Raw genomic sequence first — 21,890 nt, 5'->3', positions numbered from 1 at the left:
TGTTACGTTCATTTTCCTCATCCAGATCGTTGTTGTATGTTGTGAATAGCTGGCACCCAGGCACGGATTTCTTCAGTAGCCCACTAGTCATCTGCAACTCTTATTGCCACTCTCTGTTTCCTGTCCATCAACCAATTTGCTACCTGTCCAAGCTTGGTATCTCCAATGCAATGAGCTTTGATTTTGCACACTATGCAGGAGTTTATCAAAAGCCTTCTGAAAACCAAAATACACCAAGTTCACTGGTTCTCCTTTATCTAGCCTCCCAGATGCACCTTCAAAAGACCTCCAGTAGTTGTTTTCTTTTAATGCAATTGTCCTTTCATTAAGCCCACATTGACTGTCTTAAATCTGGCTAATGTTTTCTAGGTGTCCTGGATTTTAGTTCTCTTTTACCATGAAATTTTTAACTCTATGATTCATCAGTTTCTCTTAGCAATTTAGCCATTATTACAAAAACCTGCCTCTTTAATACTGCCTCACACAACATCCTAAGTAGCTTTCTGTACCATGGTGTCATGGTCAGTTTACTTATCTCAGCAACTCCACATTTGTCTTAAAGGGTTATGAGGACCTCAAACTTATTGGACAAGGGCAGGGACTGAGGATCCCATATTATAACCTCTTGGATTCCCATACCTCAGTCATACATTTCTATCTCTGATCACGTGTTGGTTCTAAAGCATTTAACCTAAAGGGTGTGATTGCCTCCTGAAGCAAAAGGTCCAGGTAATTTCCTCCTCTTTTATTCCATAGTAATAACTGCAGCCCTTAACATGGATTTAATGCTCCTCAAATTGTAGTTAAATGCAGTTTACTTGGGCAAAGATGCCCATAAACTGCCATATACTCCCAGTTGCAACAAATCTCCCATCCTCCCATCTTTGATTTATTTGGTTATGTAGTTTAGTGCTAATCTAGTGATTTATCTCAGTTAATTTAATTTAAAGTATGTTTAATTTTCAACAAGATCTTAAATTAAAAATGATTTAATAATTGTGTACTTGCATCCTTCAGAGCTACAGACCTGGTGCTAGAAGGGTTGGTGGAGGTGGATTTACTAATATGATGGGATGAGTATGCTGTGATTCATTTAGAATATGCACTGTAGTTGCTTGCCTTGATGCTCTGACCTGCCACACTCAGGACATTTTTCATCAAGGAGGGCAGGTGACAGGAGCACTCTTCAAGTCACGCACCACCCTGGCTTGAAAATAGATCACGGCACCTTCCTCACTGCTGAGTGTAAATCCTGGAATTGTCCAGCTCAGAGCACAGGAGGAACATCTTCACTGGAAGGACTGCAGCGGTACACCATCTGCTGAAAGGCAATGAAAAATGGGCAATAAATGCTGGTCTACCAGCAACACCTACATCCTGAAAATTTAGTAAAAGTCTCCTGGCAAGACTTGGTAGAGGAAAGGTGATGTCATCCTCTGCTTCGACTAATATGTATTCAACACTAAGCCTCAGCTGAAGGAATGCCGTTCTGAGTCATTACTTCACTGATGTATATGTGCTGCCCAATTCATTATGCTCGAATAGCGACTACATTTTAATCTCTGAGATGGCTTTAATGCATTTACAATATCTCCAGATAGTGAAATGTGCTGCGGAAGTGCCCCCCCCCGCCATTTTTTTTTACTTTTCATTACATAGAATGCAGCACAGTATCTACCACCAGCACCCCGGCATCACAATCCAGACACCCACCAGTCTCTCAGTAAAATACCCCACATATATCTGAAAATTCTTCCTCTCACCTTAAATACATTTTCTTTACTACTAAACATTTCCATCCACTGGCTGAATACTTTATGCCTCTCATATTACATTTCTGCCCAGTCTCCTCTCAATGTCTGTCACTCCACAGAAGACAATGCCAGCTTGTCCATCTCTCACTATTGCACAAGCCCTGTCATTCAGAGAGCAACTTCATTTCATCTGCAGAAATACTTCTCTTTAATTTTATTGTTAAAATGTGTCCATATATACAATAGGACTTTAAACATGTTGGCTCTAAGCACATCATGTTACACAGGTGTATAGAATATTGGTGAGACTGCACGTGGAGTATTGTCTGCAGATCTGTTTGTCCTGCGATAGACAGAATGTGATTATCCTAGTCTGCTTCCCAGAGGAACGGAGTCTGAAACTAGGGTGCATACGTTTAAGATGAAAGGAGATAGATTTTCATTCAGATTGTGCAGAAGTTGTATAGACGGGTCGACTCCGACGTTTGAAGGAGATTTTACAAGTACTGGAAATCTCAAGCAACATTAAGTGGAGAAACTTGTCTCAGACTGAAACGCTGACTGTTTATTCCGCTCAGTAAATGCTGCCTGACTTGCTGATTCCCTCCAGTATTTGTGTGTGTGTGTGTGTGTTAAAAGACATTTAGGCAGGTTAATGGATAGGAAAATAATTAGGTGGATATGGGTGAAATGCTAGGCAAATAGGAACCAGTTGGGGGGTGGGGGAGCCTTAGTCCATATGAAGGGTTGGGCCGAATGGCCCGTTTCCGTGCTGTGCAACTCTATGACCCTAAATTTGCAATGCAGACGCATACATGAATTATCCTTCTATAGCGAAATCCGGCTCCATCGAGAAGAATAAAGTAACTTTTCGGAAGTCAACTATAGCCTGCGGGTATTCCTAAATGTTTAGTACCTGCATCGGTAAACCCGCGTGTACTCCGATCTTCCTCATTGTATTTCACTTTGCACATCAAACGAACTTTGAAATCTCCAATCGTGCTGGGAGTACTCGGGTTAAGTATTTAATTCCTTTTCAATGGCTATTATCTAAGTAGTGGAATTTTTTTGTACAGTTGCTCTGGCAATCTAGTGGCAAATATTTACACCCTTTGTGAGGTATCATCGTTTTGTTTGGGTGAAGGGGACAATCTACCTGGATGTCATAAAGAATGGGGAGCTAAATGACCCCGTTCCGATCAGGTTTAGGGAATTGGTTCTGTTCGCCGATGTTGTTTGGGTGAATTTCATCACATATCCCGCTACTTCCAAGCCAGCCAGCCTCTCCCTATCTCTAAATCATCTAATAAAACTAACTGAAGTTAAGCAATAATGCAAATCCATTCACTGCTTTTAAAAAATCAGTAGGCATCACACAAGAGATTAAATTTGAAAACATTTATTTAAAAAATTTATAAGACTTTGTTCATTTTTGCAAGTACAACATTAGTGCCATTATGCAACAAACTGTTGCCGATTGTAAACATTCTGTTACGCATTGTACTGCAAGGAGTTTGTACAAATCAATACTACAATCGTTTTAAATAAATTAAAAAACTCAAGTACGAAAACTTCACAGTCAATACGACACAATGAATATTCTTCGGGGGAGGGGGAATGAGATTTGATTAAAAAAAACCCTCTCCTCTGCCCCGTGAGTGTCATTTGGTGTTCATTTTTCTCGTAGTCCCTTCGCTCACACCTGACGCTGGGAAAGGCAGCAGAGTAGGCTCCGCCAGCGCTCGACTGCGGTGTTAAGCGAGCACTGCTCTCGGTAGCAGTAAGCCAAGCACCACTCCTGTCTCTGAAAACCTTCCGACACCGTTTCGTTTACAGCTATACACCGTGGATAACGGGCCAAACACATCCTTCGGATCGAGTAAATTGCGTCCCTTTCAGGGCCCCGAAGCGGGTTTAACTGATCACACAGCGCTCCTTGTCCCTGGCGTGGGCGCCGCCGATCGCCTTCTCCTTGATGTACATCAGGTCGCTGTGCACACTCGGTCTTCGGGCGAACGGCGCCACGATACCGTACGCATCCTCGTCTTTAATTTTACGGCTGCGAAAGGTCTTGCGGTGCAGGATGTCACAGTACTGCACTGATACCTTCCTGTGGAGATCTGGACTCATTTCGCTGGGCAACTTGGCCATGGTGAACAGGGTCTGGAACATCTCGTCCACCTTTGTGTTCCTCTTGGCCGAGATTTCGAAGTAAGCGCACTTCGTGTCGCCGTCTATCAGCTGCTCGATCTTCTCTCTCGGCACTTCTCTGTAAAAGTCCCGGTCGCTTTTGTTGCCGCAAATCACAATGGGCACTTCAATGTTTTCTTTGGTTTTGTTCTTCAGACACGACTTGGTCTCCACGATCTGCTGCTTCAGTCGCTGCACCTCCTCGAAGGAGTCGCGGTTGTCTAGACTGAAAACCAAGATGAACACATCCCCTGTAACCGAAACAAAAAAAAACTTTAGGATTTAGGTACTGAGGATGAACCAACTCACCCCTCAAATCTGCTCAAGCCGCTACGCTGCAACAACCGTGTTTATGAGTTTGCCTCCCCACCCCACCACTCTAGCCGTTTGGCGTCTGTCCGCGGGGCTTTCTCGATCTCGAAACCGGCCGTTCCTCACCTGTCAGGATGGAGAGGCGCCTCATTGCCGGGAAGGGGTGGTTTCCCGAAGTGTCCAGGATATCCAGCTGATAGATGTCGCCTCGGATGCTGTAAAACTTGCGGTGGAAATCCTCGATGGTCGGCGTATACTGATCGTCGAACTTGCTGTTGAGGAATCGAGATACGATGGCGCTTTTGCCCACTTTGGAGGAGCCGAGGATGACCATCCGGTAACAGTTTTTGGTAGGGACGTTCAGCTCGGTCTCGCAAGGCGACATCTTCTTAATCATCACCCGAGCGACTGTGAGTGGGAAGAAGCAGCCGTGTTGGACTGCGGCTGACGCTGCTGGGAGCTGCTCTGAAGTTTACCAAGGCAGCTCGGGCAAGGAGCTGCTCGACAACTGGACGGCGCGCTAACTCCTCCTTTTATACCAGGAACCGGAGTGTGTCATGACGAGGCGGCCACGTGTTGAAAGTAAACACCAGGACCCAGTGTCTCTGAGAGCGGGCGAACGTCAGCAGCGATGTTCTGGGCAGTTTAGCCTTGTTTGGAATTGGAGCAAGGGGGAGAGCAGCAAGCTCACTCAGTCAGTTATTGATCCAGCCGCTGACACGGCTCTCTGCACCGACTTCTCCTCGCTGAATCGAGTTGTGTGTATCCATGTAAATATCTCTACTTCTGTCAGTCTTTACGTTTGAGATAAATCGAACGGTTACTTCTGAAGTAGAAGAGTGATTTCTGAAAGGGGTAAATGGCTTACGCAGACGATTGTGTGAGCATTTACGCGGAGAAGGTGATAGGGGTGTAAGACAGGGTTCACAAACTGGGGTCTACGGACCCCTTGCTTAATGACTCTGGTCCATGGCGTAAAAAGGGTGGGAAACCCCGGTGTAAGGAAGCAACTGTGTAAATAATTTACAGCAGAATGCGTGTTTATAATACTTAGGAGAGGGTTTTAGGGCTCTGGCCCCCTTGACCTCTGCTTTCTGCAGAGTTCACCTACAGAGACCCTATAAACCATTGCCTCGTCCTTTGGCTTGTGTTTTTCTCGTAATTCCTCTTCCCTCTTGACGCCACCCACGAACCTGGTGGCGTTGTCTGGATATTGTACCTCTGTCCGCACTAAGCCAGCGGAACGCATTCTTCGCGTGTAAACACACGCGTGAAGCATAGACGAACTATTGGGCTGTGGCGGCTTCACAGTCGATCGTTACACGAAAAATTCCCGATTAGGAGCGGGTGAACAACACACACACACACACACACAAACAGTCCTGATTAAGGTTCTCAGCGGGAAACGTCGGCTGTTTATTCCCCTCTACAGATGTTGCCTGCGTTGCTGAGTTCCTCCATCATTTTGTATGTGTTGCGCAAAATTTTCGGCATCTGCAGAATCCCTTGAGTTTATGAGTGGTTGAAGACTAGGTGACGGACATTGGTCTGAAATTCCTTCATTTGCTGCGATAGATAAATGTTAACCCACTTAGCTCAAAGTGATTGGCACTGCCACTTAAACAACAGAAGGTAAGTGAACAATATACCGCGAGATAATTTCAAACCTTTGCTGATTTTGGCCATCTATTGAACTCATGCCTCCTCACTCTGCGATTACCTGTTGGGGGGCAGTATTACATTTCTAAACTGGGGTTCGGGTGGCATTTGGTCAGTGAGTATAGTTACAAAGTCTATGACATGTATGGTAAGGCTGACTTCTCTGAACCAAGCGTCAATTCCTATGTCCTACTATAAAACACTGCAGATGCTGGACAACTGAAATAAAATGGAAAAAATGCTGCGAATGTTCATCAGGTCAGACAGCATCTGGGGAGAAGGGGACCGTGTTAACGTGGCATGGCCGTGTCCTTTCTTCAGAGCTTCCATATTCTGAAAGTGTAAGCATCCTTTTTAAATTTGACTAATTATAAATTGCACATGAACTGCATTTTAAAATGAATTCACATCTTCACAGGGCCATCTGCAATTACTGCCTCCCTTCCCTCGGTCTTCTTCAAAACTATATATTATTCAACAATTCATTCCGCCAATTTCATACGATAACCGGGTGCTTGGCTCACAAGCTGACTTCGCTCAGGTATGTTGACTGTTGTCACTTTACATAACATGCACTCCCATTATTCAAAGCTGTCACAACATGTGAATTCATTGGTAAGTTGCATTAAGCGGTGAAAACGGCAAAGGAAATGAGAATCAGTAGCTGTAATCGAGAGACTGAATTTATATGGCTTTAAATGAGAATCAACCGTAAATCATCAGGCAGCGGTCTGGATACAACTGACCAAGTGACGGGGAGTGGTAGTAAATGATGCTTAATAAACTATTAGTTAATGATTAGCTTTCTTCATTTACAATGCTGGTGACTTTTTGAAAGCCGAACTTAGCTAAATTTGACAAGAACTGTTTTTTTTAAAGGATACAGATTTGACGAGAGCTGTTTTTTAACGCTGCAGAGTGAAACACATAAGCAGGGAGTGCGGCTCGGTGCTGTTTACAGAAAAGCAACAAGTCCATTTACTGAACTGTACTTTGCCCGATGTTGAGCGATGAGAGAGGCGAGAACTCGCAGCTCATGTTGTGTCTGTGCCGCTGTCCCGTCATCTGGATCATGTCAATTACGGTGATTTCTCTTTCTCTTCCCCACCCGTCCCTGTTCTACTGGCGACGCTGAATCTTTAATATAAACAGTGTCACAAGAGTCTCTGACATGTAAAGTCTTTTGGCTAGGCATATTTTTCTTTACGGGTGATTTATGATCTTTCATTTTTCGTCAAGATTATAAATAAAACGTTGTCCAGTAAATTATTCAGACCATGAAGATTAAACACTATAGGAGGGGTGATTGATAAGTTCGTGGCCTAAGGTAAAAGGAGTCAATTTCAGAAAACCTAACACATTTATTTTTCAACATAGTCCCCTCCTACATTTACACACTTAGTCCAGCGGTCGTGGAGCATACGGATCCCTCCTTTGTAGAAGTGGTCCACAGCCGGGGTGATTGATAAGTTCGTAGCCTATGGTAGAAAGGGATGAATTATACAGCTCTCGGTACATGCACGAACAGTTCAACTCTTTTGATTGAAAATGCGGAAAGTTTGAAGTTAATAACTCAAACAACAGGAATTCTGCAGATGCTGGAAATTCAAGCAACTTTTATGTAAGTTAATAACTCATCTCCGTCTACCTTAGGCCACGAACTTATCAATCACCCCTCGTAATAGCGAGAAAGAGAATGGGAAAAATGCAGCTAGTCAGGTAGCCTCTGAGCAGAGAGATTTTCAGGTAGATGGAGCCTTTCCTATGAAGCTCGTAGTCGTTTGAAAGGAACTTAAAATTCCTCCGAGTTATCATTTCTGAGGATCTGCCCTGGACGCAGCACGTAAACGTACTTAGGAAGAAAGCACGGCAACGCCTCTACCTTCTCAGAAAACTTGGTCAAACTTCTATAGATATTTGGTGGAGCGTTTATTGACTGAATCACGGCCTAGTTTAGAAACACCAATGCCCTTGAACGAATAATTCTACAAAAAGTAGTGGATACGGCCTAGTACATCACGGGTAAAGCCCTCCCTACTATTGAGCACGTCTCCGCGGATTACTGGCTCAGAAAAGCCCATCTATCTCCAACGACCAACTCCACCCAGAACTTGCTCTCTTCTCGCTGCTGTCATCGGAAAGGAGGTACAGGAGCCTCAGGACGCACACCACCAGGTTCAGGAAATTATTACTCCTTCACCATCAGGCTCTTGAACCAGAGTGGATAACTTCACTTGCCGCATCACGGAACCGTTCCTATAACTTATGGACTCACTATCAATGACTCTTCATTTCATGTTCTAGATATTTATCGTTATCAAACTCTCTCTCTCTCTCTCTCTCTCTCTCTCTCTCTCTCTCTCTCTCTCTCTCTCTCCCCCCTCCCTCCCTCCCTCCCTCTCCCTCTCCCTCTCTCTCTCTCTCTCTCTCTCTCTCTCGTCCCCTGCTGGGTACGGTCTTTCGTAAATTCTATTGTCTTTCTTTAATTTACTGCGTATGCCCGCAAAAGATGAATATCAGGGCTGTATATGGTGACGTATATGTGTTTAATAATAAATGTACTTATTTACTTATGATCCTTTTCAGCATCCTTTTGTATTTCAGATTTCCAGTTTCAGTAACTTCTTGTGCATTTTCTTTAAAAATGCAAGATTATTTTCAAATATTTCTCTCCCCATAGATGCCGCGGGATCTGTGGAACATTTTCTGTTTCTGTTTTAGGGGGTCAGTGGTGGTAATAATCACGTCATTCACCGTGCACCAAATACATTATTGTACATTCGCATATTCTGCACTAAAGATTTCATAATTATCGAAAATCTAACACCTCCAAGAGGACCATAACCTTGTCCTGATTTGGAGGCGCACGTACCTCAATGACCCAGAGTGCTATGTTGGCTGGGGTCAGCTTTGGTCTTGGTAGGGTCACCCATGCCAAACCGGTCAAAGTGTAGAGGCCAAACTGACAGTGGTCCACTGTCCTCTAGGTTTGTGGGTTCAGCTCAGGGCTAACGACGGTGACTGGTCAAAAAAAGTTATGGAAACAGCATTGAAGAATCCTTCCATGTCTGTATGCGAGGGTATGGACAGAGATGGAGGACCTTCATTGTTGCCCTAAATGCCAGCTGCACAACGGACAGTAAATAAATAGGAAAATCAAACCGATTCCACGTTCCTTCATTAATAAAATCATGCCCATATAAATTTCTACTGCCTACTTTTGATGATTTGGTTGATTTGGCATTTCTGAGTGAGATACGGAAAAAGACAGGATAATGGGGTTGAGAGGGATAATAAATCAGCCATGACGGGATGGCGGAGGAGACTCATTGGTCCTAACGGCCAAATTCTGCTCCTATGTCTTGAATTGAATTGACTTAATTTCTTACACCCTTCACTCACGAGGGGTAAGATCTTTACCTTAGGTCTTGGTCTAATTGTGCAATGTGCAATCATAGTAATTTATAATAAACAGAACAGTCAAAGTGACATAGAATACACTCAGATCAGTGTGAGTTAATCAGTCTGATGGCCTGGTGGAAGAAGCTGTCCCGGAGCCTGTTGGTCCTGGCTTTTATGCTGCGGTACCATTTCCCAGATGGTAGCAGCTGGAATAGATTGTGGTTGGGGTGACTCGGGTCCCCAGTGATCCTACCGGGCCTTCGTTACACACCTGCCTTTGCAAATGTCCTGAATCATGGGAAATTCACAACTACAGATGCGCTGGGTTGTCCGAACCACTCTCTGCAGAATCCTGCTATTAAGGGAGGTACAGTTCCCATACTGGGCAGTGATGCAGCCAGTCAGGATGCTCTCAATTGTGCCCCTGTAGAAAGTTCTTAGGATTTGGGGGCCCATATCAAACTTCCTCAACCGTCTGAGGTGAAAGAGGCGCTGTTGTACTTTTTTCACCACACTGCTGGTGTGTACAGACCACGTGAGATCCTCGGTGATCTTTATGCCGAGGAATTTAAAGCTGTTCACCCTCTCAACCCCGGATGCATTGATGTCAGTAGGGGTTAGCCCATCTCCATTTCTCCTGTAATCCACAACCAGCTCCTTTGTTTTTGGGACATTGAGGGAGTGGCTGTTTTATTGACACCACTGGTCAGAGAGATGACTTCTTCCCTGTAGGGCACCTCGTTATTGTTTGAGATAAGGCCAATCAATATAGTGTCGTCAGCAAATTTAATTAGCAGATTAGAACTGTGGGTGGCGATACAGTCATGGGTATACAGGGAGTAAAGGAGGGGACTCAGTACGCAGCCCTGAGGGGCTCCTGTATTGAGACTCAGAGGGCTGGAGGTGAGGGAACCCACTCTTACAACCTGCTGGCGATCTGACAGGAAGTTCAGGATCCAGCTGCACAAGGCAGGGTCAAGACCGAGGTCTCTGAGCTTCTTGTCGAGCCTGGATGGAACTATGGTGTTGAATGCTGAATTATAGTCCAAGAACAGCATTCTCACACAAGCATCTTTCTTCTAAGATGTGTAAGGACAGTGTGTAGAGCAGTGGCTATTGCGTGGTCTTTATGGCCCTGTCAACGGGGATCTTATTAATTGATGGATCACATGCCAGGGACCGATTGGCCTGGAGGACTTGTGCTCCCATGAGGGATTAACCCATCTGCATCTGTACTGTAGAGTTTATAAGAATGGGACATACATTGAAATTTGTACCATTTGACAGGGTAGATGCAGATTTAATATTTTCTCTTCGGGGATCTCAAGAACCTGGGGTCACAGACACAAAACAAAGAATCGCCATTTAGACCAAGATGAGGAAAAATATGTTCACAAGGCTCACTGATCAAGAATATTCAAGTTATTTAGTTGTTAAGAGAAGAAAAGGACAGGAAGGTAATACTGAGGTAAAAGATTAGCCGTAATTTAATGGAATAATACCACAAACACTGGCTTACTTTCACCCTCTTCCTGTAATAAATAAAACTAAAATTATTTAAAGAATTTTCGAATCAGACAGTGGAACAAACATTTGCTGATTGTTTTTTTTTGCACCGTGAAATTACAAAAAGGAGCACAGATGAAGTCAGCAGTTCCGCCTTTAGCCGCCAGGTGGCAACAAAGAATGACCATTAACTGCATAGTGGGATCAATTACTCCAATCCTTCCAGCTACCTCTCCCACTTACATTCACGCCAAATTTACATCAAATAACCCGTAAACTGCAAGGGGAACTCAGCGGGTCTGGCAGCATCTGTGGAAGCGATGCTGTGTGTGGTCAGCGTTTTAAAGCCGAGACCCTATATCAAGGCAAACAACAGGAATTCTGCAGATGCTGGAAATTCAAGCAACACACATAAAAGTTGCTGGTGAACGCAGCAGGCCAGGCAGCATCTCTGGGCAGAGGTGCCTGAGGAAGGATCTCGGCCTGAAACGTCGACTGCACCTCTTCCTAGAGATGCTGCCTGGCCTGCTGCGTTCACCAGCAACTTTTATGTGTGTTACCCTATATCAAGACTGAGAGTGTCGAGGGAGGGTGAATTTAGAAACTGCATTTGGATTTGAGTGGGAAGGGTTCACGTTGAGTTCAAACATCGTTTATTGTCATACGCATACAGGGTGGAAATGCCACAAACATAGCTAACATGGCATTTTTTGCAGCAGTAGTACACCACAATCATGACAAACCACATTAACATTAATTAACCAATTATCCGGAACTTACACAACAAAATAAATGTGATACTAGTGAAAGATGAGAGGGAGGGGGAGACGAGAGAGAGAGAGAATTAAATACATATTCAGAAGTCGAGTTGTGGTGAGAATGAGGCTAGTCGGGATGGATGAATGACGGGGAATGCTGGGAAGGCGGAGCCAGACCCGGGGGGGGGGGGAGAGGATGTTGAGACAGGGACTGGTAGGTTAAACGGAAGAAAAATGGTAGGCTGTTTTGTGGGTGAGGGAGGGGGGGTCAAGAGTAAAGGCAGAGGCTGGTAGATGGTAGGTGAACTGGTAAATTAGCAAACTGGTTTATTATCACATCTACTGAAGTACAGTGAAAAACTTGTCTTACATACCATTCAAATAGATCCATTTATTTTAAGACTGGATGAAGCCAGTACATGGTAAAAGAATAATAATGTTTAGAATAAAGGTGTAACAGCTACAGAGCAAGTGTAGTGCAGGTAGACATTAAGGTGCAAGGTAGATTGTGAGGCTCCTCATACCAACAATTACCAAGGAACTGTTGGTATGAGGAGCATTTGATGGCTCTGGCCTGTCTTCACTGGAGTTTGGAAGAATGGGATGGGGGGGGGGAGGATCTCATTGAAAGCCATCGAATTTTGAAAGACCAGTTAGATGCACTTGGAGAAGATGCTTTCTCTAGTGGGGAAGTCTAGGATAAGAGGGCACAGCATCAGAGTACAAGGATGTCACAATAGAACAGAAATAATGAGGAATTTCTTTAGCCAGAGGGTAGTGAATCTGTCGAATTCATTGCCATAGGCAGCTTTGGAGGCCAAGTGACTGGGTATATTTAAAGGGGAGGTTGATAGATGCTTGATTAGTAAGGACAGCAAAGATTATGGGGAGAAGGCAGGAGAATGAGAATGAGAGGGGTAATAAAACAGTCATGATGGAATGGCAGGGCAGACTTGATGAGCCAAATGGCCTAATTCTGGTTCTATGTCATATGGTATCATGGTTCTATGTTCAATAGTTTTATAACAGTGGGACTGAAGCTGTCCTTGAGTCCAATGAACATACCAATGGAGTCCCAATGGAAGGGAAAAGAGAGATGTTCAGAGTGGTTGGGGTCTTTGATTATGCTGGCTGCTTTATCAGGATAGTGATAAAAATAGACAAGAGTCTGTTGAGCGGAGGCTGGTTTTCATGATATGCTGAGCTGTGTCCACAACTCTGCAGTTGCATATCGTCACAGGCAGAACAGTTGCCACACCAAGTCATGATGCATCCAGATAGGATGCTTTGATAAAAACTGGGGAAGGAGAAAGGAGATATAGTAAATTTGTATAGTCTCCTGAGGAAGTAGGGATACTGGTGAGCCTTCATAGCCATGGTGACTGTGTTTGGATGAGGACAGGATAATGGTTAGGTTCACTTCGAGGAACTTGAAGCTTGCAACCTATCGACCTCAGCACTGTGGATGTGGAACAAGATAAGAGATGGATGAAGGGCAGGTGGAATCAAGTTGAGAGGCTGATGCCTTGGAAAGGTAGGAGATGAGGGGATGCAGAGGGATGGAAATGATTGAATGAGTTTGATGGAAGATTTCGATAGTGTGATCAAGGAAGTGGACGAGGTCAGGGCAGTAGATGTGGATTATGGTATGGCCTTTGATAAGGTACCACATGGTTGACTGCTCTGAAAGTTAGATTGTATGGAATCCAGGGAAAGCTGGCTAATTGGATACACAATTGTCTTGATGGAAGAAAGCAGATGGTGATAGTGGAAGGTTGTTTTTCCACCTGAAGGCCTGAGACTAGTGGTGTGTATCAGGGTTTGGCACTAGGCCCATTGTAGTTGATCATCAATGATTTGGATAGGAATGTACAGGAGAAGGCTGGTAAGTTTGCATGTGAGTCGAAAGTAGGACGTATAGTAGACAATGAAAAGGTTTATCAAAAATTACAGGGGGCTTTTGATCAGCTGAGTAAGTGGACTGGGGTATGGCAAATGAAGTTTAATTCGGATTAAGTGTGGGTTGTTGCATTTTAGAAAGTCAGATCCAAGCAGGACTTTCACAGTGAAGAGCAGGGCTCTGGGAAGTTGCAGAAAAGAGGGGCTTGGACTACAAGTACATGAAAGGGGAGTCACAGGAGGGCAGGGTGGCAAAAAAGGCTTTTAGCATGTTGGTCTCCATAATTCAGGGCAGGAATGGAATCTCAATATTTCTGGATTTCAGTGCTTTAAAAGGGATAGAGGGGGCGGAAAAAGGGGAGGAGGGGTGGCAGGGATACTATTACAGCTACAGAAAGGGTGGGTAATGTAGTAAGATCCTCTTTTGAGTCAGTATGGGTGGAAGTCAGGAACAGAAAGGGAGCAGTTACTCTATTGGGGGTATTCTATGGGCCCCCTGGTAGCAGCATAGATACAGAGGAGCAGACTGGGAGGCAGATTTTGGAAAGGTGCAAAAATAACAGGGTTGTTATCATGGGTGACTTTAACTTCCCTAATATTGATTGGCACCTGATTAGTTCCAAGGGTTTAGATGGGGCAGAGTTTGTTAAGTGTGTCCAGGACGGATTCCTGTCACAGTATATGGACAGGCCGACTAGGGGGAATGCCATACTAGATCTAGTACTAGGTAATGAACCGGGTCAGGTCACAGATCTCTCAGCGGGTGAGCATCTGGGGGACAGTGACCACCGCTCCCTGGCCTTTAGCATTATCATGGAAAAGGATAGAATCAGAGAGGACAGGAAAATTTTTAATTGGGGAAGGGCAAATTATGAGGCTATAAGGCTAGAACTTGCGGGTGTGAATTGGGATAATGTTTTTGCAGGGAAACGTACTATGGACATGTGGTCGATGTTTAGAGATCTCTTGCAGGATGTTAGGGATAAATTTGTCCCGGTGAGGAAGATAAAGAATGGTAGGGTGAAGGAACCATCGGGTGACAAGTGAGATGGAAAATCTAGTCAGGTGGAAGAAGGCAGCATACATGAGGTTTAGGAAGCAAGGATCAGATGGGTCTATTGAGGAATATAGGGAAGCAAGAAAGGAGCTTAAGAAGGGGCTGAGAAGAGCAAGAAGGGGGCATGAGAAGGCCTTGGCGAGTAGGGTAAAGGAAAACCCCAAGGCATTCTTCAATTATGTGAAGGAAAAAAGGATGACAGGAGTGAAGGTAGGACCGATTAGAGACAAAGGTGGGAAGATGTGCCTGGAGGCTGTGGAAGTGAGCGAGGTCCTCAATGAATACTTCTCTTCGGTATTCACCAATGAGAGAGAACTTGATGATGGTGAGGACAATATGAGTGAGGTTGATGTTCTGGAGCATGTTGATATTAAGGGAGAGGAGATGTTGGAGTTGTTAAAATACATTAGGATGGATAAGTCCCCAGGTCCTGATGGAATATTCCCCAGGCTGCTCCATGAGGTGAGGGAAGAGATTGCTGAGCCTCTGGCTAGAATCTTTATATCCTCGTTGTCCACGGGAATGGTACCAGAGGATTGGAGGGAGGCGAATGTTGTCCCCTCATTCAAAAAAGGTAGTAGGGATAGTCTGGGTAATTATAGACCAGTGAGCCTTACGTCTGTGGTGGGAAAGCTGTTGGAAAAGATTCTTAGAGATAGGATCTATGGGCATTTAGAGAATCATGGTCTGATCAGAGACAGTCAGCACGGCTTTGTGAAGGGCAGATCATGTCTAACAAGCCTGATAGAGTTCTTTGAGGAGGTGACCAGGCATATAGATGAGGGTAGTGCAGTGGATGTGATCTATATGGATTTTAGTAAGGCATTTGACAAGGTTCCACACAGTAGGCTTATTCAGAAAGTCAGAAGGCATGGGATCCAGGGAAGTTTGGCCAGGTGGATTCAGAATTAACTTGCCTGCAGAAGGCAGAGGGTCGTGGTGGAGGGAATACATTCAGATTGGAGGATTGTGACTAGTGGTGTCCCACAAGAATCTGTTCTGGGACCTCTACTTTTCATGATTTTTATTAACGACCTGGATGTTGGGGTAGAAGGGTGGGTTGGCAAGTTTGCAGACGACACAAAAGTCGGTGGTGTTGTAGATAGTGTAGAGGGTTGTCAAAGGTTGCAGAGAGACACTGATAGGATGCAGAAGTGGGCTGAGAAGTGGCAGATGGAGTTCAACCCGGAGAAGTGTGAGGTGGTACACTTTGGAAGGACAAACTCCAAGGCAGAGTACAAAGTAAATGGCAGGATACTTGGTAGTGTGGAGGAGCAGAGGGATCTGGGGGTACATGTCCACAGATCCCTGAAAGTTGCCTCAGAGGTGGATAGGGTAGTTAAGAAAGCTTATGGGGTGTTAGCTTTCATAAATCAAGGGATAGAGTTTAAGAGTCGCGATGTAATGATGGAGCTCTATAAAACTCTGGTTAGGCCACACTTGGAGTACTGTGTCCAGTTCTGGTCACCTCACTATAGGAAGGATGTGGAAGCATTGAAAAGGGTACAGAGGAGATTTACCAGGATGCTGCCTGGTCTAGAGAGTATGCATTATGATCAGAGATTAAGGGAGCTAGGGCTTTACTCTTTGGAGAGAAGGAGGATGAGAGGAGATATGATAGAGGTGTACAAGATAATAAGAGGAATAGATAGAGTGGATAGCCAGCGCCTCTTCCCCAGGGCACCACTGCTCAATGCAAGAGGACATGGCTTTAATGTAAGGGGTGGGAAGTTCAGGGGGGGATATTAGAGGAAGGTTTTTTACTCAGAGATTGGTTGGTGCGTGGAATGCACTTCCTGAGTCAGTGGTGGAGGCAGATACACTAGTGAAATTTAAGAGACTACTAGACAGGTATATGGAGGAATTTAAGGTGGGGGCTTATATGGGAGGCAGGGTTTGAGGGTCGGCACAACATTGTGGGCCGAAGGGCCTGTACTGTGCTGTACTTTTCTATGTTCTATTGAGCATAAGGATTGGAAGGTTGTGGTGCAATTGTACGGGAAACTGGTGAGACTACATTTGGAGTATTATGTTCAATTTTGGTGGTCACCTATAAGAAAGGGGGAGGGAGGGAACGTCGACTCAGACCATGAGAGGCCTGCATCGGGCATTTTCATGCCTTATAGGTGGTCACCTATAAGAAAGATGTCAATAAACTGGAAAGAGTGCAGAAAAAGTTTACAAGGATGCTGCCAGGACTTGAGGGACGGAATTATAGGGAAAAGTTGGACAAGCTAGGACTTTATCTCTTAGAGTGTAGGACTCTGTGAAGTGACCTTACAGTGCTCTATAAGATCATGGGGGACCTAAGTAGGGGGTATGTACTTTGTCAGTTGGGGAATCGTGAACTAGAGGGGATAGGTTTAAGGTGATACAGAAAAGACTTATGATGAGGTTGAGGGCAAGTTTTTTTTTACACAAAGGTTGGATCTGTGAAGAATCAGCACCCAAAGGAACTGGCTGAGACAGGTACAATAGCAATTCTTAAATGACAGCTGGACAGATACGTGGATTGGAAAGTTTTAGAAGATTATGGGCAAAACACCAGCAAATGGGAAAAGATTGGATGGGAGATTTTGGTCACATGGAACAGTTGGGCTGAAAATCCTGTTTTTCCATTGGGTGTCATTTCAGCTGTGCTTTTTAACACTCCATGACTATGAAATTGTGAACTAAAGGAGAGAGGAGACACGAAAGGTACCAGAAGTTGGAAACTGCAGCAATAAACAACCTGCTGGAGGAGTTCAGTGGTCAAATGTCATCAATGGTGGAAAGGAATTGTCAATATTTTGGTTTGAAACCCTGCATCTGGGTTAGAGACACAGGATGGACTGATATATGTGGGATACACCCAGCATTCATACCACAGCCCACCTAAGTGGAATATGAGGGGATGTTCTTCTAGTTTTTCTCTGGACTCACTGGGGCAGTGGAGGAGGCTGAGGACAGAGAGGTCAGCGTGGGATTGGGAAGTGGAATTGAAATGTCTTTCGACCAGAAGCTCAGGATGATTAATGTGGATGGAGTGTACATGCTCTGCAAAAGTCACCCGGTCTACGCTTGATGATGCAGTGTAGAGGAGGCCGTAGCGACAGCATTGACTGCAATACAACAAGTTGGAGGAGGTGCATGTGAATCTACGCCTGACCTGGGAGGTGGTGAGGGGGAAGTATAGGGACATATTGCACATCCTATAGTTGCAGGCCAAGAACTGTACCTGGGGCTAGTGAGCGTTCAGTGGGGAGGGATGAGAAAATCGGAGAGTCACGGAGAGAGTTTTCCCTGTGGAAAGCAGAAGTGGGTGGAGGACAGGAGGGGAAGATGTTACTGGTGGTGGGATTTCACTGGAGCTGGGAAAGTAGCAGAGTATGTTGGATGCCGAGACCAGTGGGGTGAAAGGCGAACATCAGGGGATCACTGTCTGGTCTGAGGAGGGAGAGGGGTGAGTGTTGACCTGCAGAAAATTTATTTTAATTTATCCTACATCCCTGCTCTCACCCTTCCCTCCCACTTCTATACACTGTCCACCTTTTCTCTGCACTCTCAGTCGCGATGCAGTCATGACCCAAACAGGCTACCACCCATTTATCTCCACAAATGCAGTTTCTTCTGCTGGTAGTTCATTGTTTTAAGGTTTTTTTTAAAAAATGATCCTATTTCCAGTATTTTAGTTTTTGTACTCCAAACGCCATGGTCTCCTCTGCCAGCTGTACTTTCTGTTTCTTGTTTTGTTTTAGATCTGCTGTTTCTTTTTTCGACCTCCTATCCGAAACGGAGACATTATGTTCAATTTTTATTGCAGCTTGTAAGAAAACGGAGTCAGCGAACCATCCAATGTTAATAGGAAAAGATAGAGGGGCAGCGTTTGCACTTACATCATGAGTAAGTGTCATCAAATAGGTTTAATACTTTGGGAGAGACGAAACATATCACGAGCAGAGCTCTATTCGATTACATTTAGTTGAGAGTGAAGCCATTGTTCCACAGTGGGCGAGGTATTAGAATACATTGTGTTACCGATTCAAGCCTTGCTAAAATTAAACGTGAAGCGCTATCTTAAACATATGTGCTATATATTAATTCCCTTCCCACTCTGCCCCCATCATCACCAGTCCTTCACCTCTCTCCCTCGGGTATATAATCCCGCCTCTGCCAAGATGTGCATCAGCTGTTTTGATCGTGCACTCGTGGGCTCCGAATGAGCATATTAAGAGCAGGGAACGATGATTCAAATGCCGCTCGGTTTTCCACGCTTCCTGTACATTATGTGCTCTCAGCAGCCTGACTGATAGTCAGGATTGGGGTTTCTTATTGACGGGCGGTGGGGGAGATGTTAGCGAGTGCAGGGGCGCGCTGCTCCACCAGCACCGGGTTCAGGACTCACCACCTCTGGTCTCAATTTCCTGGCGGGCACCCTTAGACTTTTTTCCCTCCTTATAAAAAAATCATGGGAAACTTGGAGAGGGTAAAACGAATTTGGAAAGAAACGGGCATTAAATTAACAGTAAACCACTATCTTGACGGACTTGAGTTTTATATGTTTTCTTTCTGATTTGGTCAGTTAAGTAAGAGGCAATTAAACAACCCAAAACTAACCAACGCTATAAATTATAAACGCCAACCTTTCTGCTGTCAGCTCATTAGAAAATTAATTTACAAAAAAAATCTGTTAATTCCTCGAAATAAGAAGGGGTAAGGGCAAAATATAACTTGTACCATCCAAATCTATCACCAGATTGAGGCATCTCTTCATTCCCTGGATCTGCTGGTGATCTGTGTATTAGTTAACACATCATTAATTTTCCAGGAAGCCGTGGTCCAATCAGCAGCAAGTATTGATTCTTCAATTCCTTCTCCTGTTCCTCTCCCAAGTCTTATCCATTTTCCCATTCAGTCATACCTGCCAAATCACTCGGTGACTCAAGTGACCTTCCATGCTTGTCTCTTGGCATTTGTTTTGATTGGCCCACTGAAGGACTTGTTGCTTGCTCCTTGTGAACACTCAACCCAACTGCTCCACTGTCCTCAGTTTGTTTCAAGATTCAAAATTATTTAATGTCACTTTATGGACATAAGTGTAACGGGGAAACAAACTAATTGTTACTCAGATAGAATGCAGCACAAAAAAAGCCCCACAAAAAAGAACACACTAATAAATACAAATACATAAGATAGCTTATATGTATATATAGATTGATTGTATGTCCATAAACTGATCCGAAGCAGTACGTGAGTTTCCTAACCAATCCCTCTCTCTTAGATCTTAGAAATCCCACCACCAGCTACATCTTCCCCTCCTGTCCCCCATCCACTTCTGCCTTCCACAGGGAAAACTCTCTCCGTGACTCTCCGATTTTCTCATCACTCCCCACTGAACACGCACTAGCCCCAGGTACAGTTCTTGACCTGCAACTATAGGATGTGCAATATGTCCCTATACTTCCCCCTCACCACCTCCCAGGTCAGGCATGGAACCAGATGCACCTCCTCCAATTTGTTGTATTGCAGTCAATGCTGTCGCTACAGCCTCCTCTACACTCCCTTACATTCAAAACCTGAACCCTAACGTTTCACATCGACTTGATCACAAACAGGGCAACCTCCTGATGCCATCCTTGCATTACTAAGCTCCAACACTTCCTCCAATCCCATTTCCTTTGCATATGCAGTTGCAGAAGAACGAAACTTGCATGGTCTTCCATCATAAACAATGCCTTTAATGCAGCCAAATGCCTTCAGGAGTATTATGAAGCAACATTTGGCAAGAAGTCAGATAATGCAATTCCATAGCAGATGACTAAGTGTTAACCCAAAGATAATACATTTTGAGAAGAAAGGAGAGAGAAGAGGGTAGAGTGGTCAGGGAAGGAAATCCCAGAGCTGAAATCGTGACCAGCAATGGGAGAATGATTGCATTAGGATGAGAGAAGGCCAGAATTGGAGGGCCTGTTCAGCCCTCCCATATCTACAATACTTCTTCAGTTATTGATCTGCTCAGTAGGATCTTCACTTTCACCCTTAATGCTCTTGCATCTAACAATGCTTCCACTTGCTCCCATCTAGCTATGGCCCCAATTTTCACTTTGTCAACTCACAGAAGGAGACACTCATTTGTATCTAATATAAGACCAGTTTAAGCCATTAATTACCAGGTCTGTCTGGAGCATATTGTGTGCTGTTAGACCTTACTCTCCTTTGGCTAGAGCTCATCTGACCCCAGAATCATTATGATGAGCACCTCTGGCCTCTCTTCTCCACAGTCAGATATCTCCACAGGAGATTGTAAGGCTAATTCCTGCTTCTAGTTCTCATGTTAAGCCCTTGTACCATTTCCAGCTGCCCCACTTTCATCCATCATATTCAGCCCATCCAAAAGTCTACTGCCATATCCAGTTCCAGAGACATGTACGTCTCCTTTTTCTTCTGACCTCACCTTTATGGCTCACAGTCTTCCAAAGCTTCCAGTTTAAGTTTAAATACCTACATCACCTTGCCCCCTACATCTTTGTAATGCTCTTCAGCAGATAACCCTTGCCATCAGACAGAACCTTGTTCTGTTATTCATTGAACCTTCTTTTGTCCACCAGTGGTGATCTAGACATCAGTTGTGCAGACCGTATGTGGAAATTCACAAGCTATGTCCTTCCATTTCTCCACTTTCCCTCCTTAAATCTACCTCTTATTAATTTATTTGGTAACACTCTTCATATTGCCCCCTCAGAGCAGTGAGGGGAATTGTTTTAAGAATAAAGGCTCAATATTAATGTTTGTTTTTTTAAAAATTATTATTGCAGCTTATTATAAAGGGAAATTTGTCTGTGTATAATTTTACTGCCTCCACATAATCTTCATGAAGTGTTTGGAATCGAATGATTTAATATTCTCAAAATTAACAGGCTATCTATGGCACTTGCATGCTAACTGATTTTCTTTGCTTGGCAAGATAATGAAACATTCCAGACCTGCTGAAGAAGCAGTGGGATATGAATATTGTCTCCTAAAGAGCAAGGCAAGATTACGTGGTTGAAATGTAATCAAAGATGAATTATGCTTAAAACATCTTGGGTGACTCTACTATGTTAACAGTGTTATAAAACTGCCTTAGTTGCTGTTTGAGACATTTTCCATGAAAATGTTATAGACTGGGGAAGATTCATGCAGAACTTTCCTTCCAGTGATTAACTGAGTGAGGCAGAGATGATGTCAGTAGTACCCTCTAGGGAAGGATTTAATACGATAAGATGATTGTCATCTGCTCTTGAAAGAACGTTACAGACTGGCTTGATTTTAAAAACCTTGAAGTCCTGCTCAATGTCTTGTGTTGTTTTCTCCAACTTTCTTTGGTTTGGTTAT

The 21,890-nt window shown here is 44.2% G+C and overlaps 1 protein-coding gene and 1 long non-coding RNA gene across 2 annotated transcripts; one reads left to right on the top strand and one right to left on the bottom strand.

The window, feature by feature from the left end:
* Positions 1-3,137: 3,137 nt before the first annotated feature.
* Positions 3,138-4,755, bottom strand: rasd1 (RAS, dexamethasone-induced 1). Its single transcript, XM_072269497.1, has 2 exons — positions 4,383-4,755; positions 3,138-4,195 (listed from the first exon to the last, which is right to left on the bottom strand). The coding sequence occupies exons 1-2, from the start codon at positions 4,651-4,653 to the stop codon at positions 3,669-3,671; spliced, it is 798 nt and encodes a 265-aa protein (XP_072125598.1). The 5' UTR covers positions 4,654-4,755; the 3' UTR covers positions 3,138-3,668.
* A 1,384-nt stretch (positions 4,756-6,139) lies between these two features.
* On the top strand, positions 6,140-8,360 carry LOC140203439 (uncharacterized). The gene is made up of 3 exons (XR_011887368.1): positions 6,140-6,256; positions 6,334-6,456; positions 6,795-8,360. It is a non-coding gene; the product is annotated as an uncharacterized lncRNA (long non-coding RNA).
* Positions 8,361-21,890: the final 13,530 nt, after the last annotated feature.

This window comes from Mobula birostris, chromosome 9 (assembly GCF_030028105.1).
Source record: "Mobula birostris isolate sMobBir1 chromosome 9, sMobBir1.hap1, whole genome shotgun sequence".
NCBI lineage: Eukaryota > Metazoa > Chordata > Chondrichthyes > Myliobatiformes > Myliobatidae > Mobula > Mobula birostris.
The sequence above is the reverse complement of the archived record's forward strand: the minus strand, read 5'-3'. Positions and strand labels throughout refer to the sequence as shown.